Source organism: Nyctereutes procyonoides, unplaced genomic scaffold (genome assembly GCF_905146905.1).
Source record: "Nyctereutes procyonoides isolate TBG_1078 unplaced genomic scaffold, NYPRO_anot_genome, whole genome shotgun sequence".
Lineage (NCBI taxonomy): Eukaryota > Metazoa > Chordata > Mammalia > Carnivora > Canidae > Nyctereutes > Nyctereutes procyonoides.
In genome coordinates, this window is record NW_026575117.1 from 18182240 (window position 1) to 18204187 (window position 21948).

A 21948-nucleotide genomic window follows, 5' to 3' on the forward strand; every position below is an offset into this window, starting at 1 on the left:
ATTCCTCACTAATCCAATGTTGAAGAAGCAGTGAGATTAGACATTCTTGTTTTGTTTTGTTTTTTTTTTTTTTTTTACATTCTTGTTTTGTTCCTCATCTTAGGGGAAACCACTCTTTCACCAGTAAGCATGTTAGCTTAGGTTTCTTTGTTTCAACAAGTTGAGGAAATAATCTTTTTGTTCCTTGTTTGCTGAGAATTTATGAGAAAGGAATGTTGGCTATTGTCACAGTGAGCTTTTCTGATTCTGCTGAAATGATCATATGGTTTTTTGTTAATATAGTTATTTAAATTAATTTTTGATGTTTGCATTTCATGGATAAACTATATTTCATTATTTTATTAGTTATTTTGCTGAATATAAATTAACCTGAAACATAGTGGCTTAACCAACATATATTTATTATCTCATGGTTTCTGTGGGTCAAGAGTCCTGGGATGCTTTAGTTAGCTTTTCTGCTTTCGTGCCTCTCATAGCATTGCAGGATGGCCAGGACTGTGTTCTCATGTGTAGACTTGATAGGAGAAGGATCTGCATCTAAGCTCACTCATGTGGTTGTTGGTAGAATTTAGTTCCTGATGGATTGGTTGTTAGACTAAAACCTCAGTTCCTCAGGTGTTACTTAGAGGAGTTCCTTGGTTCTTTGCCCAGTTGATCTCTCCATAGAATATTTCACAGTATTACAGCATGCTTCATCAGAGTGAGCGAGCAGGAGGACAAGAGAGCTATCAAGCAAGATAGAAGTAATTTTTTTATAGCCAAATCTTCAGAGTGACATCCTCACACTTGTACAGCATTCTATTTGTTAGAAGCAAGTTTGAAGCAAGGTTAGGCACCCCCTGCCACAAGAAGGGGATTACACATCGGTGTGAATGCCAAGAGGTGGATATTATTAATCATTTCAGTGGTTGCCTACCACGATCTTGATGTAGTATTCTTTTATGTATTGTTGAATTAGATGTTTACAAATTTATATAGAATTTTTGTACCTTATGTTTATGAGGTCTATAGTTTTCTTGAAATGTTTTTGTCTTGTTTCCTTTCAAGATAATTTTGGTCTCAGAATGAGTTGGAAAATATTTCCTTTTCTTCTATTTTCTGGAAAAGTTTGTTTAGAATTGGTATTATTTCCTCCTGCATTTGGGAAAATTTATTGATGAAGCCGTCTGTACTATATGTACTATAACTAAATAAATAGTTTTATTTATTTTCATATATTTCAGGCAAAGTTTTCAACTATGTATTTAATTTAATAATTATAGGTCTATTCTGGTTCTCATTCTCTCTCTTAAAGAAATTTTTTTTTAATTTAAATTCCGCTTGCCAACATATAGTATAACACCCAGTACTCATCCCATCTCATTCTTTCTTTGAAAGAATTTGTCCATTTCATCTACATTGTCGAATTTATTTGCATAATGTTCATAAGGCCCTTTTATGATGTCTAGAATTTGTAGCAGTGTCCCTTCTTTCCTTCTTTGATATTAGCAATTGTGTGTTTTCTGTTAGTTTCCTTAATGCCTGGCCAAAATGGACAAATTTTATTGATCGTCTCAGAGAATCAGATTGGGATTTTCCTTTATTTTTTTCCCTCTTTTTTGATTCTTCAATTTCTGCTCTGATCTTTATGATTTACTCCTCCTGCTTACTCTGGATTTATTTGTTTGTTTATTTATCCTTTCATTTATTCATGAGAGACACAGAGAGGCAGAGACACAGGCAGAGGGGGAAAGGCAGGTTCCCTGTGGGGAACCTAACGTGGGACTAGATGCTAGGACCCTGGGATCATTACCTGAGCCAAAGGCAGATGCTCAACCACTGAGCCGCTCGGGTGTCCTGCTTACTTTGGATTTAATATGCTGTGTTTTTTTATGATTTCTTAGAGGGAAATCAATATTCAGCTTACACTCTACTGCTTTAGAGGCATCTCATATTTTGGTGTGTTGTGTTTTCATTTTCATTCAGTTGAAAATTACTGTCTGATTTCCCTTTTAATGTTTTCTTTTACTCATGGATTGTTTGCAGGTGAGTTATTTAGTTTCCAAATATTTGGAATTTTCTAAAGATCTTTGCTACGGATTTCGAATCTATTCCAAAGTATGATTATATTTTATAGAACTTTGAATCCTTGATAGGTATTGAAACTTGGTTTAGGGTCTTATTGTCTTGATGAGTATAACTTTTTATCATTATGGAGTGACCTTTATCTCTGGCAATATTTTTTGTTAAAAAAAAATCTACTTTTATTTATATTCACCTAGGCCTCCCTCCAGCTTTCTTTTTGGCTTTTTAACCTTTCACTTTTTAAAAAAGTTGTGGTAAGGGATCCCTGGGTGGCGCAGCGGTTTAGCGCCTGCCTTTGGCCCAGGGCGCGATCCTGGAGACCCAGGATCGAATCCCACGTCGGACTCCCGGTGCATGGAGCCTGCTTCTCCCTCTGCCTATATGTCTCTGCCTCTCTCTCTCTCTGTGTGTGTGACTATCATAAATAAATAAAAATTAAAAAAAAAACTTTTAAAATAGTTGTAAAAAAAATTACATAAAGTTTCTCATCGTAGTATTTTAAAGTGTGTGGTTCATAGTCTTTTTGTACTGTTGTGCAACCATGTCCAGAATACTTTTCATTTGAAAACTGGAATCCTTTTGCTTTTAATCTATGTGTCTTTTTAAAAATTATTTTTTAAGATTTTATTCATTTATTCATGAGAAACAGAGAGAGGAGAGAGAGAGAGAGAGGCAGAGACATAGGCAGAGGGAGAAGCAGGCCCCATGCAGGGAGCCCAATGTGGGACTCCATCCTGGGTTCTTCAGGATCAGGCCCTGGACTGAAGGTGGCGCTAAACCGCTGAGCCACCCAGGCTGCTGATCTATGTGTCTTTATAGTTTGCTTTTCTTGTGTGTCTAGGTCTTTTATACTTAATATGATTATTGATGTGGTTAGTTTTAGTCCATTTTGCTTATTTTTTTGTTTGTCTCTGTCCTGTTTTTGGACTTCTTATTTAGAATAAATGGATATTGGCTGTAATTATGTTTTTTCTTATTGTTGTTGACTTACTAGTTATAACTGTTTTGTTATTAGTATTTGCTTTAGGACTTTTATTATGCACGGTTTATACTATCATAGTCTACTTGCAAGTGTTACACTACTTCGTGCGTAGTATGGGAACCTTAAAATGGTATATGTATGTATGTGTTGTAAGCTCCAGTATTTATTGTTCTTTAGTTATCTTTTAAAGAGTTTTAAGTAATATTAAAAAAAAAAACTTCCGTATTTAGATACCATTTCTTTTTTATTTATTTATTTTAAGATTTTATTTATTTCTTCATAAGAGACACACAGAGAGAGAGAGAGGCAGAGACGCAGGCAGAGGGAGAAGCAGGCTCCTTGCAGGAATCCCGATATGGGACTTGATCCCGGGACTCTGGGATCACACCCTGAGCCAAAGGCTCAACCACTGAGCCACTGAGGAATCCCTAGATACCATTTCCATTGTTCTTCATTTCTTTGTTCAAATCTATTTATGTGTTTCTTTCCATCTTGCTGAAAGATTTCTTTCAACATTTCTTTTTGTGCTGTGATTGATTCTAAATAAACCTGTTGGTGATGAATTCTTTCAACTTTTTTTTTAAAAAGTCTTTATTTTATTTTTATTATTACTTTTTTTTAAAGATTTTATTTATTTATTCCTGAGAGACACAGAGAGAGAGGGGCAGAGACATAGGCAGAGAGAGAAGCAGGCTCCCTCCAGGAAGCCCGATATGGGATTTGATCCTGGGACTCCGGGATCACACCCCGAGCCAAAGGCAGACACTCAGCCACTGAGCCACCCAGGTGCCCCATAACATCGTTTTTGTTTGTTTTAGATTGTATGTATTTATTTGAGAGAGAGAGAGAGAGAGAGAGCAGGAGAGAGAGAGAGAGAGCGAGCATGAGTGTGGGCTGGGCAGAGAAAACGGGAGAACCAGGTTCCCTGCTGAGCTGGGAGCCTGATATGGGGCTCGATCTCAGGACCCTGGGATCATGATCTGAACCAAAGGCAGATGCCTAACCAAGTGAGCCACCCAAGTGCCCCTTAAGTTATATCTTTTTAAGTGCAGGTCTTCCTTAACTTAAGATGAGTTACATCCTGTTAAACCCATCCTAAGTTTAAAATACTGTAAGCTGAAAATGTAATGAATATACCTAACCTACCAAACATCATAACTTAGCCTCAGGTACTTTACATATGCTTAGAAGAACACTTTCATTAGCCTATAGTTGTACAAAATTATCTAATATAAAGCCTATTTTATAATAAAAGTGTTATGAATATCTCATGTAATTTATTGAATACTGTACTGAAGTATATATAAAATAGGATGGTTGTCTGGGTACAGAATAATTTTAAATGTATCAATTTATCATCCTGGTGATTACACAGCTGACTGATTGCTGTGGCTTACTACCCCTGTCATGCATCATGAGAGAGCATCGTACCACATACTTACCACTAGCCTGAGAAAAGATCATAATTTGAAGTACAAAGTATTCTACAGAATGCATTATCACTTTCATACCATTGTAAAGTTGAAAAATTCTGAGACTGTTGTAAGTCAGGACCATCTGTACTTTAAAGATGTTAATTATATCACTGTCTTCTCAGTTGCATCGTTGCTGATGAGAAGTTTGCTGTCATCCTTATTTTCTTAATTTTTAAAATTTTGTAATGATATGTGTCCTTTTTTTCCTCTGAGTACTTTAAAAGTTTTCTCTATTATAGTTTTTGAGCTGTTTAATTGTCACATAATGTGGCCTTTTCTTCTTGGTTCTAGTGCTTGAAGTCCATTGAGGGTTTTTTTTTTTTTTTCCATTGAGCTTTTTGAGGGAATTTTTGTGTTCATAATTTTTATTGAACTTAGAAGGTTTTTAGCTTTGTTTCTTAAAATCTTTTTTTTTTTTCTTTTGGGGGGTGTTTCCCCTATTCATTTGGATACTTTCTGTAGTGTCATTCACTAATATTCTCTAATTATGTTTGTGATGTATTTGTAGTCACCAGCATTATATATTTTTTTAATCTGTGCAAGTTGGTTAAATATATAATCCATGTCACTATTTAATTTGTTGAACATGTGGAATAGAGTTATAATTATTTTAATTTCTTTGTTTGCTAATCCTGCATCTTTATCCGTTTATAATTGGTTTTGATTTAGATTTCTCCTCTTTCCCACTCATTTTCCTGTGTCTTTACAAACATACCTGTGATCTTGGGGTACTAGATATTTTGCATTTTACCATACTGAGTGCTAGGTATTTTTATATTTTTCTAAATTTTCTTTAGTTTTGTTTTTGGAATATAGTAACATCACTTGGAAATAGTTTATTCCTTTTGTGTCTCGACTTAAGGTTTGTTATTTGAGCAGCACTAAGTTTGGATAATTATTCCTTGCCCATTGCCTACACAAAACCATTCGGAGTACTCTACTTACTGCCCCATGGATGTGAGGTTTTCAGTTTGGCTGGTGGGAACAAGAACTTTTCTTCACCCTCTGTGAGCCCTAGGCATTGTTCCCTCTAATCCTGTTGGATAGTTTCTATACCCAGCTCTTGTTTCCTCATACTCCTGTGCTAATCTGTATTCTCCTTGAATACTCAATGGGCACCTTCATTGCAGCTCTTGTCTCAGGTACTTAGGCCTATCAATTTCAGCCACCTTGGTTTGCTGGACTCTCAGCTCCATTTCTCAAATTAGGTAATCCACTCAGTTTTGCCTGGATTCTCCTCCCTATACCATTTTGAAAACTTAAAAAGTAGCAAACTGCAGCATTCATAGGGCTCACTTTATCTGGTTTTCCCTTGTCAGTGATTATGGTCTTTCATTGCTTGATACCAGGTATTTAGTAAGCTGCTGTTTTATGTATTTTAACTGGTTGGTTTAAAGCAGGAGGGTTAATCCAGTCCTGGCTACTTCATTTAAGCTGGAAGTAAAACTCCCATGATTGAAAGTCCAATTCATGTGTGATTATAATTTAGAAAAGTATTTGAGTTTAAATTATGCTGGTATGCTTTAGATCTTAAGGAAAAATTGCATAGCCTTATATAAAATGAGTCAAATACTAGATGCATATTGAGCATCTGCTATAAAGTACTTTCATACCATATTAATAAGTTAGTATACTAATACTACCATATTTAAACCTGCAGGAATTCCTGTCCGTTTTCCAGGTGTTGTTTAAATGTATTTCAAGATTATCCTCTTGTGATTAGAGTAATAATTTTGTCAAATGTTAAGGTACCCAAACCCTGTCTCTTATTCTCATTTTGTGAAAAATGACACTAAACTAACCACCTTAATGGAATGTATATTTTGCGTTGCCTTTTTTTTTTTATAGTTCTCAAAGCATAGCCCCTGTTTGCTATCTTGCCTGGTATTTGAAAATCAAGAAAAGAAAAAGAAAACTGCAAAATATAGCTTAATCTTTCAGATAGTAAATAGAATATATGTTGATGTGGCATATAAAACCCTCTGTCACCTATAGAATGGGTATTATACATATTATGACATACGGGTTTGAAACCTTGAAATAAATTTCAAGGCAAAGCTAAATTTTAAATTCTTACAGAATGAGTTTTTCACATACATACCCACAAGGTGGTGTGTGCTTTTGTATTTACAATTTGTGTGTATAGAGAGGCATTGGCAAATTAAAGTCTGAGAAAATGTTAAGGAAAACAGCTATATTAATAGGTTCTGCCTTTTGCGGGGGAAGTGATAAACACAAGTGAAGATTTTTGTTGTATTGATCCTTCTAAGAAGTTACTGATTTGCTCATGGAGTAATATTTCTACATGGACTCTTGATAGATCTTAGATGATTATTAAATGCCAAGTATGTAAGTTTTAGATAAGAAGAAATCTTAATTATTGCCATGTAAAGCATATTTACCAAGAACTTATAAACGTAAGAAAATATGTGCTCAGGAGATCCTTGCTATAAAAATTTTAAAAAAAGAATTTGCTTTCAGGTCTTTGTCTGAAGCTATGTCAGTGGAAAAAATTGCTGCAATCAAAGCCAAAATTATGGCTAAGAAAAGATCCACTATCAAGACTGACTTAGATGATGATATAACTGCCCTTAAACAGAGAAGTTTTGTGGATGCTGAGGTAGATGTGACACGGGATATTGTCAGCAGAGAGAGAGTGTGGAGGACACGAACAACTATCTTACAGAGCACAGGAAAGGTAATTAAAGTATTTCATTCATTAGAGTGATCATGTGTATCTAATCTGTGGTTGGTTATAGAATTGGCTAAAATTTACTATTAGGAGCAATTTTCAAGTTTTATCTCAGAAAGATCAATAATAACGTAGATTTTTAAGTGGCCATATTTACCATTCTATTCTAGTATTTAGGGATCTTGGTCACCAAAAAAGCTGATGAAAATGACTGAATTACAGTGCAAGCCCCTTGACTGATACCTCATTTGTAAATCCAACAAATAGCCCAGTTTTCTTGTTGATTAGATTTTTGCTTTAACCTAATGAGCAGGGACTATTGATGGCCAGCTGTGTGGTAATTAATACTGTTACTAGTTTTTTCCCCACAAAGTAGAAATTTATGAAAATTAGCAGTCATTTATTTCTGTATTTCATACATTATATCCTGTTGTGTGGATATAACAGTATTCATTTATTTTTTATTAATGGCGTTAGGTAGTTTGTTTTTTAGTTTGTTAGGAATGTGGGATTTTTTTTTTTCTCTACCTTTTTTCCTCCTTTCCTCCCTCTGTGTGTCCTTCCCTTTCTATTTACAGTTAGAAATAATGCATTAAAAAACATCTTTGTACATGTACCTTTGTGCATTTATGTATATACAAGAAAAGAAGATTAACTCCTAGAAGCAAATTTCTGGTTAAAGGAGATGTATACTTTAAATTTTTAAGGACAAAAATTTGAAAGATACTGGATGTTTGGTATCTTAATGCATCTCCAAAAAGATTGCTTTGATTCTGTTTGATTGACATATTTTCATCTTTCTCCCCCTCACCTCCCAATTTTCTCTTAAATGTTAATTCTCCATTGATGCACATTTGTTAATATGATTTCGTAAAAGAGTTTGTAGAGGTGTGTGAGGTTACCAATGAAAGCAAACTTTGACGTTGGTCATTTGGCAAGTCAAGGCAAATTTACTATGTTGCATTAGTAGGAATTAGGTTACTCTAAAAGAGTGTATGAAGTAAAGAATTTTCGTCCTTTTCTACTTTGACATATTTTATAAAGTCGAGATTAGGAATCATTCCCCAGAGCTTAGAATAATAGGGAAATCTGAGAATATAAATAAATTTCAGCTTTCTTATTTACAGTAGTATGTTGATATTCATTTTCACTGTATAATATGGGTAATAGTTGAATATTGCAACCTGCCTATGTTCTACTAATGTTCATGATAATAGCCAAAAAAATTGAATGTTGTAGTGAAGGAATAATAAAACAGGTGCTGTGCTCCATCTTACTTTTAGACCAAACATTAAATTTTCCAAAAACCGCAATGAACAATTTTCTTTGAGCTCTAGGTGGCAGGGTTTTACCATCATTTCAAAACTTAGTGCTCTAATTTAATTTAGTGTTGTTGCCATCACATTACAATTTAAGGAATAAACTAATAGTTTAAAAATTGTTTGGTAGCTAGGTTTGCTGCTTTGAGCATTAACATTTTTAAAAATCAGAAGCAACTATTTTGATAGTCTTTCTGTATACCATTTTCATCCTCTGAACACTAAAAAACCTCTTGGTGGGCACCTGGGTGGCTCAGTGGTTGAGCTTCTGCCTTTGGCTCAGGTTGGGATCCCAGAGTCCCAGGATTGAGTCCTTCATGAGCCTGCTTCTCCCTCTGCCAATGTCTCTGCCTCTCTCTCTGTGTCTCTCATGAATAAATAAATAAAATCTTTATTAAAAAAAAGAAAAGACTTTGCATTTGTCACTGTGTTGATGTTTATTTATTTAAAAAGAATTATTTTTTACTGTGTTGACTTTTGCACTGCTGGTGCAGAAGCAGTGTTTGGTTAACTGCTGATATCTTGGCATGAATCAAGTTTTTAAAAATACTTCACAATTTCAAAATCTTTTAAAAGTGTACATTGACTCCTAACAAGAAGTATTTCAAAGCTTTGCACATCTCTCATAAATTTTAGCAGTCTGAGATTAGCACTGGAGTTTATTATACCTAGAAGATATAGTAATTGATTTCTTTAAGAATTAAGCCTCTCTTGACAACAAATCTATTTAATTTTTATTTCAGTCACTTAATTCCCATTTATTTGAATAGATGCAGAATATGAATATATTTATAGCCAATTAAACAGTTTAAGTAAAATGAATAATAGTGGGTTTATAATATTTACTTTAGAGATCAAGTTTTTAGTAGTAGTTCGATTTTTATTTTGGTGTATAGTAAAAAAGAACAAACAAACAAAAGAAAAACAACACCTCAATGATATAGTAGGGAAGAAGTTATAGGAAGAAAACAGTCTGAAATTGTTTAGTAAGTAAACCTAACTGCCTTGAATATTTAATTTTAAGTGGGCTAATTAAAATCCGTTTATATTTTAGAATTTTTCCAAGAATATTTTTGCAATTCTTCAGTCTGTAAAAGCTAGAGAAGAAGGGCGTGCACCTGAACAGCGACCAGCACCAAATGCAGCACCTGTGGTAAGAATGTTTTACTGCTTGTATATTAATTTTAATGAAAATGACTCTTATTTTTCAGTATTGTAATTTTGAAAACATCTTAAAGTTTTCAGATTGGTAGCTTTTAAACCTTTTGCTGCTGCTTCAGTATTCTTGAAATATGTGAGAATTTTCCACACCATTAAAATTGATTCCATGAGATCTCACCTCATACAAGTTAGAATGGCTGTTATCAAAGACAGAAAGTAAGTGTTGGCAGGAATGTGGAACAAAAGGAACCCTTGTGCACTCTTGGTGGGAATGTAAATTGGCATAGCCACTAGGAAAAAACACCCTGTAAGTTCCTCAAAAAATTAAAAATAGAACTGCTGCATGAACCAGCAATTCTGCTTCTGGGTATTTATTTCAAGAAAATGCAAACACTAACTTGAAAAGATATATGCACCTTCATGTTCATTGCAGCATTATTTACAGTAGCCAAGATATGGAAACAAGTTTCCATTGAGCAATGAATGGATAAAGAAACTGTGGTATATACACACAAATGTTCAGCCATAAAAATAGAATGTAATCATGACTTTGTGACAACATAGATGGACCTTGAGGGCATTTTGCTAAGTGAGATAAGTTAGAGAAAGACATACCTTGTGATGCCATTTATATGTGGAATCTAAAAACAAAATAATCTTAGAGATACAGAGGACTGATTGATTGGTGGTTGCTAGGGGTGGGAGTGGGTAGGAAGTGTGAGAAATAGATGAAGCGGGTCAAAAGACAAACCAACATCAATAATTTTAAAAACCTCAAGCAGCCAAAACAAAAAGTTACTTCAGCAATAATTCTTACTGGAGACATACTTGGGTTAGAATCTGAAAGGAGTAAATTAGGAAAAGCCCTCTGGATAGTTGTAAAGTAACAGGCCTATTTATTGTTGCTTGGGAGAATCATTACCATTGTTAGAGATATAAATCCCTGTTACAGTCCACTTTGGGGCTTTTTCTGAAGTCATTGGTATCTGTGACTTCCTGGTGTATGCATTGTGTTTCTCCTGGTCACAGATCATTTGGTTCTTTTGTCGTTCCTTAGATTAAGCCATTTGGGAGAGTCACTGCCTCACTCATTGAGTTGCCACTTAGAACCCCTCCAAAGTAAATTTCATGTATGGCACATGCCCTATGTTTAAATTCAAGCATGTCCTCCAGTTTTGTTGAAAATCCTTCTAGCTAGTTTCGTATGATTCTACAAAGGAAAAAAATGCAAATAAAATTGTTTTTATGTTACATAAAATTTTCTGTAAGTATATTAAAATTTGAAAGAGCACTAATTCAGTCTTTGTAAGATCTAGTAGTATTTAATTTTTTAGAGGTAATGGACTTTTATTGGTATTCAGATTAATACTTGAGTTGACTTTCCAGCAAGTACTTAAGTGCCTATGATTTTCAGGCAGTGTGCTGACAAAAATGCAAGCGATACCTGCCCTCTTTAAGCTTAAGGTCTAGTAGGACATAGAGATGAGTAAAAAAAAAAAAAAAAAGTAGTGAAACAAATGCTGTGATGGTAAAACACAGAGTGCTTATAATGATGAATTGGTTGATGTTTTAAATAGCAATTGGTAGGAAACTTACGTCTGACCTTAAACAGTTAAACCACTGTCCTTGTGATTGAGTTTTCTCTGTATTTTCATAATCATTAATATACATAAGGATTTTAATTTTGCCATTTAACTATAGAGGTATATACCTAGTGACAGTCTTGAATTAACTGTCTTTTATCTGGGTTAATACTTAACGGTAGCATGCTGTTATAACACAATGAAAAGTATTTTAATCTTTTTTAATACTGTGAATTTACCAAGCAATTTTGGGAATATTCTTTAAATATGTTGTTTTAGATTATTATAGACTGAATTTTAGATAAAGCATTTGTGAATTAAGTTTATATCTATGGATTGACAACTTACTCTAAGTATTTTAGCAAATAACACCTTTATTAACTTTTGTCTTATCTCGTACATTAATAGTGAGTTTGTTATATTTATTTAATTTAAGGATTAATAACAATTTGGAGAATAATTTAGTTAAAAGGCTCTAAAATGTCAATTCAGTAAGCCTTGAATTGGGGGTTTTGTTAAAAACAGTTCATAATTGGGGTTTACTATTTCATGAAGACATTTAAATAATAAGAATAAAATTATTAAGCACACCTATTTTATTTCTGCAGTTTGTAAGAGCCTTGCATTTTGCCATGATACAAGTTTACTTTGGAGTCCTTTGCCTTTTTCCTTGATAGCAATGGTAATTTTCTACCAGTAAACAATGTCTTGAAAATAAGTATCAAATGACTCCCCACTTTTGTCTTACTGGCTATTGTAAGAAAAAAGCTTAGAAAATATTGCACTTATATTGATTTTTATTCTGAGTTTTATATAACAATTTAAAATATTAACATTTAACATTTAGCTCATAATTAATTTTTCTACAGGATCCCACATTGCGTACCAAACAGCCTATCCCTGCTGCCTACAACAGATATGACCAGGAGAGATTCAAAGGAAAAGAAGGCAGGTTACTTAATTTTTATATTCCCCTTACTGTGGTGCTGCTGAATGTGAGAGGTAATGTGACCTAATATTTATGAGCAGGTGTTGGCAAACATCTGCAAGCCAAATCTGGCCCATTACATATTATAAATAAACTTTTGCTAGAACACAGTGGCATTCATTTGTGTATTATCTATGGTTCTTGGTGCTGTGACAGCAGTGTTGAATTGTGACAGAGATGTGCAGTCTGCAGAGCCTTAAAATATTATCTGGACTTTTACAGAATAAATTTGCCATCCCCTGTGGATGCCTGGGAAGGCTCATTCAGTTCAGTGTCTGATTCTTGATTTCGGCTCAGGGCATATATGATCTCAGAGTTGTGAGATTGAGCCCCACGTTGGGCTCTCATTGGGTGCGGATCTACTTGGAATTCTCTCTTCCTCTTCCTCTCTTCCCCACCATGTGCGAATATGAGAGCACACCCCCTCCCCGCGCCTGTCCCTAGATTGCCAACCCCTGGTTAACTGCATGGGTTCTGGATCCAGATTGCCTGTGTCACAGTTACTTGTGTGAATTTTAGTAAATTACTTCTACTGCATTCTGTTTGAATTTCCTCTTGTGTTACATTGCAATACTAGTAATAGTAATAGTATCTATCTTTTAGCTTCCTTGTGGGGATTAAGCCAGTAAGTGTCTAGGGATACCTAGATGGCTCAGTGGTTAAGCTCTGCTTTCGGCTCAGGGCATGATTCTGGAGTTCAGAGATGGAGTCCCACATCGGGCTCCCTGAGGGGAGCCTGCTTCTCCCTCTGCCTATGTCTCTGCCTCACTCTCTCTGTCTCTCATGAATAAGTAAATAAAATCGTTAAAAAACAAAACTAGTATGTGTCTAGAATAGTGACTGGTATATAATAAGCTATCTATAAATATTTTGTTATTGATATTCTGCTCAGAAGTTTAGACTGGAGATTCTGTATATCAAATCATGTTTCTGTAATTATTAATGTATACATTGAGAACTTGGGAAGCATAGATTTTAGTTAACTATGAGGGCTTATTTTGCAATGGCCTACTTGGTATATTGCCTAATGCAATAGTGAACCATTTCCATGTGGTAGTTAGTGAAGTGGCACTAATTGTAATTTCTTTTGGGATCTTCATTTATCTTGATTTGTGAGAAAAATGAGGTAGAAGCAACTGGAACTTTACCTTTTGTTTTTTTCCTGCATAATCTGAAATCTCCATTTAAATATTATTAAAGGATATATTGCTTCTATACAGTGAATTTTGTGTGCTGACTTCATTTACTGCTTAAAGGCATGTACTGTGAATACATGCTGTAGAAATATAGTGGTTCATTCTTTTATTCACTGCAGTGTTTTTCCTGTGGAATGAATTTTGTTAGGTAGGGTTGGTATATTACAGCCCATAGACCAAATCTGATCCTCTGTGGGCCAAATCAGGCCATGCCCAGTTGTTTACATATTTTGTTTATCTTTTGCAATGTACCTGCAAAATTCAGTAGTTGTGATAGAGACATAGAGCTTGCAGTGTGAAAACTACTTAATGTAAGACCCTTTACAGAAAGGCATTTTGAGACTGTTCTGGAACCTTTATCATTATTTACAGCATTGCTTTTCTACAAATTATGTAACTTATGCCTATGATTGTAATTTTGAAACATATTTTAAGGCCTTCTCATAACACTGGAAGCTTTTAGTGCTACTGTAATTGAGCATTAAAAGTAAATAATTGAGAGGTTATAAAGTGTTTATTCCCAAAATATTAAAACTTTTGAACACAATTGTAGAATTAGTATTTTTTTAAAAGATTTTATTTATTTATTCATGAGAGACACAGAAGACAGAGAGAGAGAGAGGTAGAGGTAGAGACATAGGCAGAGGGAGAAGCAGGCTCCATGCAGGGAGCCCGATGTGGGACTCAATCCCGGGACTCGGGTCACACCCTGAGCCGAAGGCAGACACTCAACCCCCGAGTCACCCAGGCATCCCTGTGGAACTAGTATTAATCAGCTTCTACACAAAGGCCTTTCTGGCATATACTGAATATATTTTGGGACTAGTATCCCTTTTAAAATTTTTTTCTTCATAGGTATGTCATTTAATGTTATATGTATAGCGTATTTGATTGTTTTTTATACTACTAAACTGTCAGATTATAACACAGATTATTACTTTAGGTTTACTATTGATTGCAAAATACATAAAATCTAATATCAGATCCCCTTTCTTTGTAGAAACGGAAGGTTTCAAAATCGACACTATGGGCACCTACCATGGTATGACACTGAAATCTGTAACGGTAAGTCACTTCGACTACAGAGGTTCTTTTGTTCCAGACATTTTATGTGAGTAGCAGATGTTGAAGAAAATTTTTATTCTCCATTATTTTCTCTTTCAAATGTTTATCTTTAAGGACTAATTGTGCTGATAGATCTGTACGGTGATTATTTGATTTGTGGATATCCTTTTTTTTTTTTTTTTTTTGGCTTACCTGAGTTGAGTGTGTGTAAATAAAAGCTGTTTTGATTAACTTGCAAGTAGGATGGTTGTTAGCTGGGTAGGGTATTTAGTGCCAGTGAGGAGTTACAAAGGTCCAAATGGGGAGAATTGTTTTCCACAGTCTTTTATGTTCTTTAAAATGTAATGCCTTATGCTCTTTAAAAAAAAACAGGTTGTAATGGTTGATGTGATACTTAACAAAGTGCATGCTTGCCAGAATCAACTACTTAGATGTCCACAATTTTAAACTTTTATCTCACTTTTAGCAGACTTACTTTGTATTTTTTTTTTAACGCCCTAAAAGTGGTAATTTCTGGATGTTCTGATGAGGCTGTATTTAACACTTAATTTTTGTTTTGTCAGTAGTAGATAGGACTTGGTGATATAGGGAAGGAATTCTGTTAACCTTGTTTTGAGTATTTATATTACAGATTATTAGTGTACTTTAAAATACTACGTATATGTATTAGAGTACCTATATTAAAGCTAATACCAAACTTACTTTGTCTTTGTTTACAAATCATCAGATCTTTGAGGACTCAATATGACATGGAATCATCATATATTTGCTGTGGTTTCTCAGAATTAAGATATATCTTGTCATGCTTTCCAGAGCAGATAGCAAATAAATATGGAGAATCTGATATTAAAAGTTGATCTTTTTTTTTTCTTTTCCTGGACTTCAAATTGGAATTATTAGATATTTTGCTAATGCACTTGTTTTTAAGTTGTCATCAGATTTGTTTTTGTATGATTGAATTGTACCATTAATTCACATAACAAGTACTTATTGAGCATTTGTGTCAGCTCCTGTTCTAGTCACTGGGACTATAGCTATGAATAAGACAAACAGGGCTTTTTGTAGAGAGAGTAGTCAGAGAGGCATCTCTGAGCAGGTGACTGTTGAGCACAGACCTTGTAGAAAAGCATTCTATGAAAGACTGCTCAAGGGGCAAGATTGAGTCCCAGTGGAGTAACAGTATGAAGGCATATGTCTCCATAGCATAGTGAATGAGGGGAGGGTGGTAAAAGATTAGATACACTCATCTTATGAGATCTGCCCAGTTCTTCCTGACTTCAAAATGTAGCTCATGGCTATAAGATTTAACTTTAATTTTTAAAAGATTCATTTACTGACATTTTCTTGGGAATAGAACTTGCCTCCTGGCCATTCCCTAAGTGAATTATTTTTAAACTGCTGTCTTTGTTGTTATCTTTATCTTGTTGTTATCTTTAGGTGTAACCATTAGGGTAAGTTTTTTTTTTTTTTTGTCTTTGTGGTCATTGTTCTTTTAACTTTTGTCTCATCTGAAATGCAGTGAAATGGGTTTCATTACTGAGCTTCTATGCAAATAGTAAAATCAGTGATAGTTTTTATAGTGATGCTTTTTATAGAACGGTTTTTTTAAAATCCAAGGACAGCTTCTTAGTTAAACTGTTAGAGAATGATACGGCTCTGCTTCCTCCTTAGACTTTGCTTCTAAATATACTTAAAGGCGAATTTAAACAAATTTATGCTGTTTGTTTTTACAGAAATAATCACATAAAGACATTGTGTAGAAATGCAGCAGAAAGACTAAAAATGGGTTAATTGTTGGTTCTTTCCATATTTTAATACCTTTTTTGAATATCTCTACTGTTTGTGACCTGATTCATTTTAGCAGTTGTTAGAGAATACATGCAGAGGTTTGAACTTGAAAGCTTTGAAGTTGCTCTGATAATTGTTTATTTTTACTTGAATCTCAAGCTTATGCTTCCAGTGCAGTGTTTTTCTTTGCCTTTTTTTCGTTTAGAATTATTACCTAATATGTATGAGTCTATGAGTTTCACCAACTTTCTTTCTGTCTTACTCTCCAATGAAGAAAATTTCTCTTGTGATATCCACTCAGACGCACAGAAGGCTTTTATATGTTAAAGGCTTTGTTGCACAGGTCTGACTTCCTCTCTAGTTTACATATGAGCTCATTTTAGCTACCACTGTTTTTCAGGGGTTTGACATGTTTGGTTGATCTACATAATTACTAAAATTAGTACCAGCCTGTAATAGGATTGGTTTATATATCTTTTAAGTTCAAGACACCAGAGTCTTGTTAGATATCAGACTAAATCAATATGTGCAGATGGCTAGAAAATTTTTATGTAATTGATTTTTTTGTCTTCATTTGTTAGAAAGGAGTATGTGTTTTGATGGTATTTCATAAGAATCACAAGTTATTGAAATTTATAAAAAAGGCTCTGGCAAGGTATTAAATAATATTTGCCGATATTTTATGAAGACAATAATTTATAGAAATTCATGATAAGAATAGAAGCCCAGGTATCTTTAAAGTTACAAGTTTGTATAGTTGAGTCTGGTTAACTTTTGAATTAGGCCAAGAAATATAGTGGCATAAGACATGGATGTTGGAGTTACTAAAGGGCTCTTCTGAGTTTGTAGCTTTCACCAAAATGTGTTAGTTGGGTTGTATAATGTTTAAGAAATTTTGTGGTATAGGAATTTATTTTTAATATGTGAATGTCTAAATTGGAAGACAAGAGTATGCGCTTCCCAGGCTTGTTTGCCCCCTAGTGTTTACTCCTTTCTTTCCTCCTTTTGAGAACATGGGAAAGAACTATAATTGTGTAGAATCAGTTTAAGTGAAACTATCCTAGCAGTTACGGGTTGGGAGTAGAAACCATTTCGTTTGGGGACACTAGAATGTATTTGCATGGATTCCTTCTGTGAAAGGTGCCATCGTAGACTAAGAAAGTGCCACTTGACAGTGCTTTTCATTATATAGAAAATAAGAGGAGATGATGAAGACTATTCTTTGTTGGCAAAAAACTTATCTGTGGTTTCACTGGAGAAGGAATAAAAAGATATGATCACAGTTCACTCTTCTTGTTTGTGAAGATTCGGTAATTGAATTGAGAACTAATTCATTTTAACCTCCCAGTCAGGCTTATTAATGTTCAGGTAGGAGGGGCATATACTTTAACCCCTATTTATTCTTTTCTTAGTTCTTACTAATATCACTGATTCTCAATTACCTTGCTGTCTTCATTTTTGAGGAAACATTTTACACTCTGTGCAGATCAAAAGCTTATTTGAGTTGACTCCAGAAGACATTGTAGTTTTCATAATAAGCCTTTTTTTTTGGAACTGTTTTCCTGATAGTAAGTGCACTTGGGTGGGTATTCAGTATATACATTCAAGGTGTAATCACATCAACTGCCACTATTTACAAAAATCCAGAATCTTAGTCTCTCAATATAAAGTTGTATTCTTAAGCAGGAATGCATATATTAGTAACCTTTCAGATCCCCTGTTTTATAAAGTTCCTTCATTCTCATTTGATTGTTAATTAACTGTTCATCTTTGCTTGGAGTGTTACGGGAGTGCTGTGGTAGCAATAATGCTCTAGAGTTGTGTCTAGAGTCTAGGCCACCGGATGACAGAGACTGTTGATGAAGACTTTCTTACTGAACGCTCTTCTTTCCTTCCTTCCTTTTCCTTCAGCAAATATTTTTTTGAGTGCTTATGTAAATGTTGTTGTGTAGATTTTAAGGGTGCGTATGGGAAAATTTCTTCCCAGGGTTAAATGCATCCTGTTTATAGTGCCTGCTGGTACACTGACATCATATGCCTCTCTTAGCATACTTCTGGGATCATTCATTGTGCCAATCTAAATGTGGTTCTACTTATGTTTTATGAGGCATTCAGTGTCATTTAAAATTTTATTTTATGCACTAAGATTAAAAAATAAAAGTATGTCACAAAAACAGTTTGGATTTTCAGCTTCTTTTGAAAAGCTATCTGGCATAACTATGTACTGGGTCTATAGTCTATGTAATAAGAGCCACACTGATCCAAATAATGACTACCTTTAGATGGGTTATTTTCTTTAGGTTGCCCAAAAGCCTCATTGCTGTGTTATCTTTGATCTAGTCTTCTTCACTTATTTATACAGTTGGCCCCTAAACAACACTGAGGGTACGGGTACTGACACCCTCCACCCACTGCATTCAGTTGAAAATCTGCGTATAACTTTTGTCCAAACTTAACTACTAAAAGCCTACTGTTGACTGGAAGCCTTAGGTAACTCTAACACATATTTTGTATGTTAGATGTATTATATACTGTATCTTACAATAAAGTAAGCTAGAGAAAAGAAAATGTTTAAAAATAAGGAAGAGAAATACATTATGATACTGTACCATAAAAAAATCCACACAGAAGTGCATTTGTGCAGCTCACTCAGACCTGTGTTCAAGGGTCAACAGTACTACCTTCTTAGACCCTACTGGCCTTTCAGTTTGAAATTCTTGATCTAAATAAAGTGGTGTTGTTTTTATTTTGTAATAAAGATAGTAGAACTAATGTCATAATCTTGTTGAGGACTAAAAGAGGCATTATGTAAAAATGCTTAGCACAGAGGACTCAGTAAATAAATGATGGTTACTTTTATTATGAGTTTATAATTTTGAATATAGTCTTACTTTGATTTAGGCATCAATGTAGACAACTTTCACTGATGTATTTAATATTACATTTAATGATAACATGTTTATTCAAAGTTACGAAGACTAGCTTATTTAAATATGATGATAACTCTTTTCCTCTCTAGTAATTGGTATATTTTTACTGTGGCTGTGTATATTTATCTTTGTGTTCTTTGTTCTGAGAGAGAACATTCCTACAAACAAGTTATATAGTGAGGGATAACTTAGCTAGGTGAGGCATTTCTAATCTACCTGTTAGGGCTCAGATATGAAAAGAAATGAGGGACGCCTGGTTATTCATGTGATGGAGCATGCAACTCTTGATCTCAGGGTCATGAGTTCAATCTCCACATTTTTGGTGTAGAGTTTACTTAATTTTTTTTTTGAAGAAATGAAGTTTATTTAGATTTAAATTGTTTAATTCAATCGAAAAAGTATGTGGGGGGATGGGTGAAATGGGTGAAGTGGATTAAGAGATACAAACTTCCGGTTATAAAATAAGTCACAGGGATGAAAAGTACAGCATAGGGAATATAGTCAGTATTGTAATACTTTTTTCATGATGAACATTTCATAATATATATAATTATTGAATCACTTTTTTCTATTGAAACTACTTCAGTATATGTGAACTATACTTCAGTTAAAATTTTTAAAAAATTAAAGAGCATTGGGATTTTATTTTATTTTTTTTTAAAGATTTTATTTGTTTATTCATGGAAGACACAGAGAGAGAGAGGCAGAGACACAAGCAGAGGGAGAAGCAGGCTCCCCGCAAGGAGCCTGACGTGGGACTCGATCCTGGGTCCTCCAGGATCACATCTGGGCCGAAGGCGGCGCTAAACTGCTGAGCCACCCAGGCTGCCCAGCATTGGGATTTTAATATGTGGTCATAGAATTATAAATAAGAATATTACTTTTATAATTCTATAATTGTCTGCATCTATATTTAGATTGGCATATTCTGCTTGAATATTATATTGCACTTGAAATAATTTTCAAAACTTGTTGACTATCTTGATATTTCAGGGAACAGGGTGTTTCTTTCCTCTGTCAGCCTGAGCAATATAAAGTTCTAGCCCCTAAACAAAACAAAACATCATTTGGTTTCTGTCAGTAACTTGTTCTGTGTCTTGAAAGTTAATTTTATATGTTAACTACCTGTTAAATGAAGTAATACTTAAGTGTTAACATATTAATATTTTGTATAGTTTATTTCTAATATTTTCATTTTTATAGACTGTTCTAAGAGTTCATCACTTAGACAATATTTTTTTTCTCTATACTCAAAACATCTCTCAAATCCTTTTTATATAGTAGTTTTGCCCAAGTGATTTTTTTTTTTTTTAATGAGCTCATTATAGATCTGGACTGTGTCTAAAAAGAGAGAGCTTTCTGTTGTGATTTGTTGGCTGTTGCAGCAAATTAGGCATCTGTTTTGTCATGTGAAAATGGTATTATAATAACTTCCTCTGACATTCATTTCAAGGTTTGCAACTGTATAGGTATACCTTGTTCACATTGTTCTTTTCAGTGCTGTTTGCTTGTAGCACTGAATTAATTAGTTATTGAGGAATATTTTTATATTAAACATGTAACATTTTGTGAACTCTTATACTGAATAATACAGAAAATACCCTCCTCTCCTTTTTTTAGTTGGGTAGTACTTAAATTGAACACTTATTTAGATGAGTGTGTATTAATCTCCTTACACTAATGCTCCTTTTGTGGTGGAGAGATACTAAAATCTGATTTTACCTTATTATTTGTTAGCATAATCAACATTTGATGCTGATCTAATTCAAGAAAAAATAATTTCAAAAACATAGTAACAGGTGGCGGGAAATTTTAATGCATATAAAGTACGTTATTTTTATAATAATGCCTTTTGTTTCTTTTAGTTTATGTATTTTATTGAGCTTTACTGAAAAATCCATTGCACAGTGGATGCTACTTTTGGTGTCTATACAATTAAATTCCATTAATTTACCTTTGCATTTCTTTAAAGAATAATTATTCGTTTATCCAAGGTGTCTTAGAGATTTTTAATAATATATAAGATGTCTTTAAAATACTCTACTCATGACCGTGTAGTTAATAATAACATGGTCCCAAAACTTCTGAGACTTATTTTTGAAAGAAACATAGACACTGTTGGCAGTAATCTAGAAACTTTTGTATAATTTTTAATAACAATGTTAATGTCACATTTTTTCAGTGTTTTAATATTGATTACTGTAAGAACAGAAGAAAATAGAAACTAGCTTGGAAATATAATATTTTGTTAACAGCATGATGAAAGTTAATACTGTCAGATTTCAGTTGGATTATATAAAATCTTTTAATTATAATTCCATTGTGTAATGCTATAACTATTTATGACCCAGATGTGCACAAAAGCAAAGTTTTTTAAAAAAAAACCTCTCCTGGACATAGTACAGTATAGTGTTTTATTCCCATTTCTGTTTACCTTCATCAGTACAATTTCAATTCATTGAACATATTTCATCATTTTTAAATTCTAACTCCTTCTCAAGTATGTTTTTAGACTAGCCACCATTGTTAGTTAACACAGACATGACTTTATTTTATATGTTATATATTTCTCTTCATTATTTTGAGGAAAAAAAGGTTAATATTACCTTAATTCATGACTAAATGATTTGAATCAGTTTGTTCATATGAAAAAGACCTAGTATATTTAATAACATTCTATGGTTGGATGTTTAAATATTTCCTTG

At 33.8% G+C, this 21948-nt stretch overlaps 1 protein-coding gene across 1 annotated transcript in view; it reads left to right on the plus strand.

The window, feature by feature from the left end:
• The window catches only part of CDC73 (cell division cycle 73), a 106595-nt gene that overhangs the window by 16777 nt on the left and 67870 nt on the right, over positions 1-21948 (plus strand). Inside the window, exons 7-10 of the mRNA XM_055333933.1 lie at positions 7003-7219; positions 9587-9685; positions 12146-12224; positions 14461-14525. Of these exons, the coding sequence (XP_055189908.1) occupies positions 7003-7219; positions 9587-9685; positions 12146-12224; positions 14461-14525 (460 nt within the window). The remainder of the gene's footprint in view (positions 1-7002; positions 7220-9586; positions 9686-12145; positions 12225-14460; positions 14526-21948) is intronic.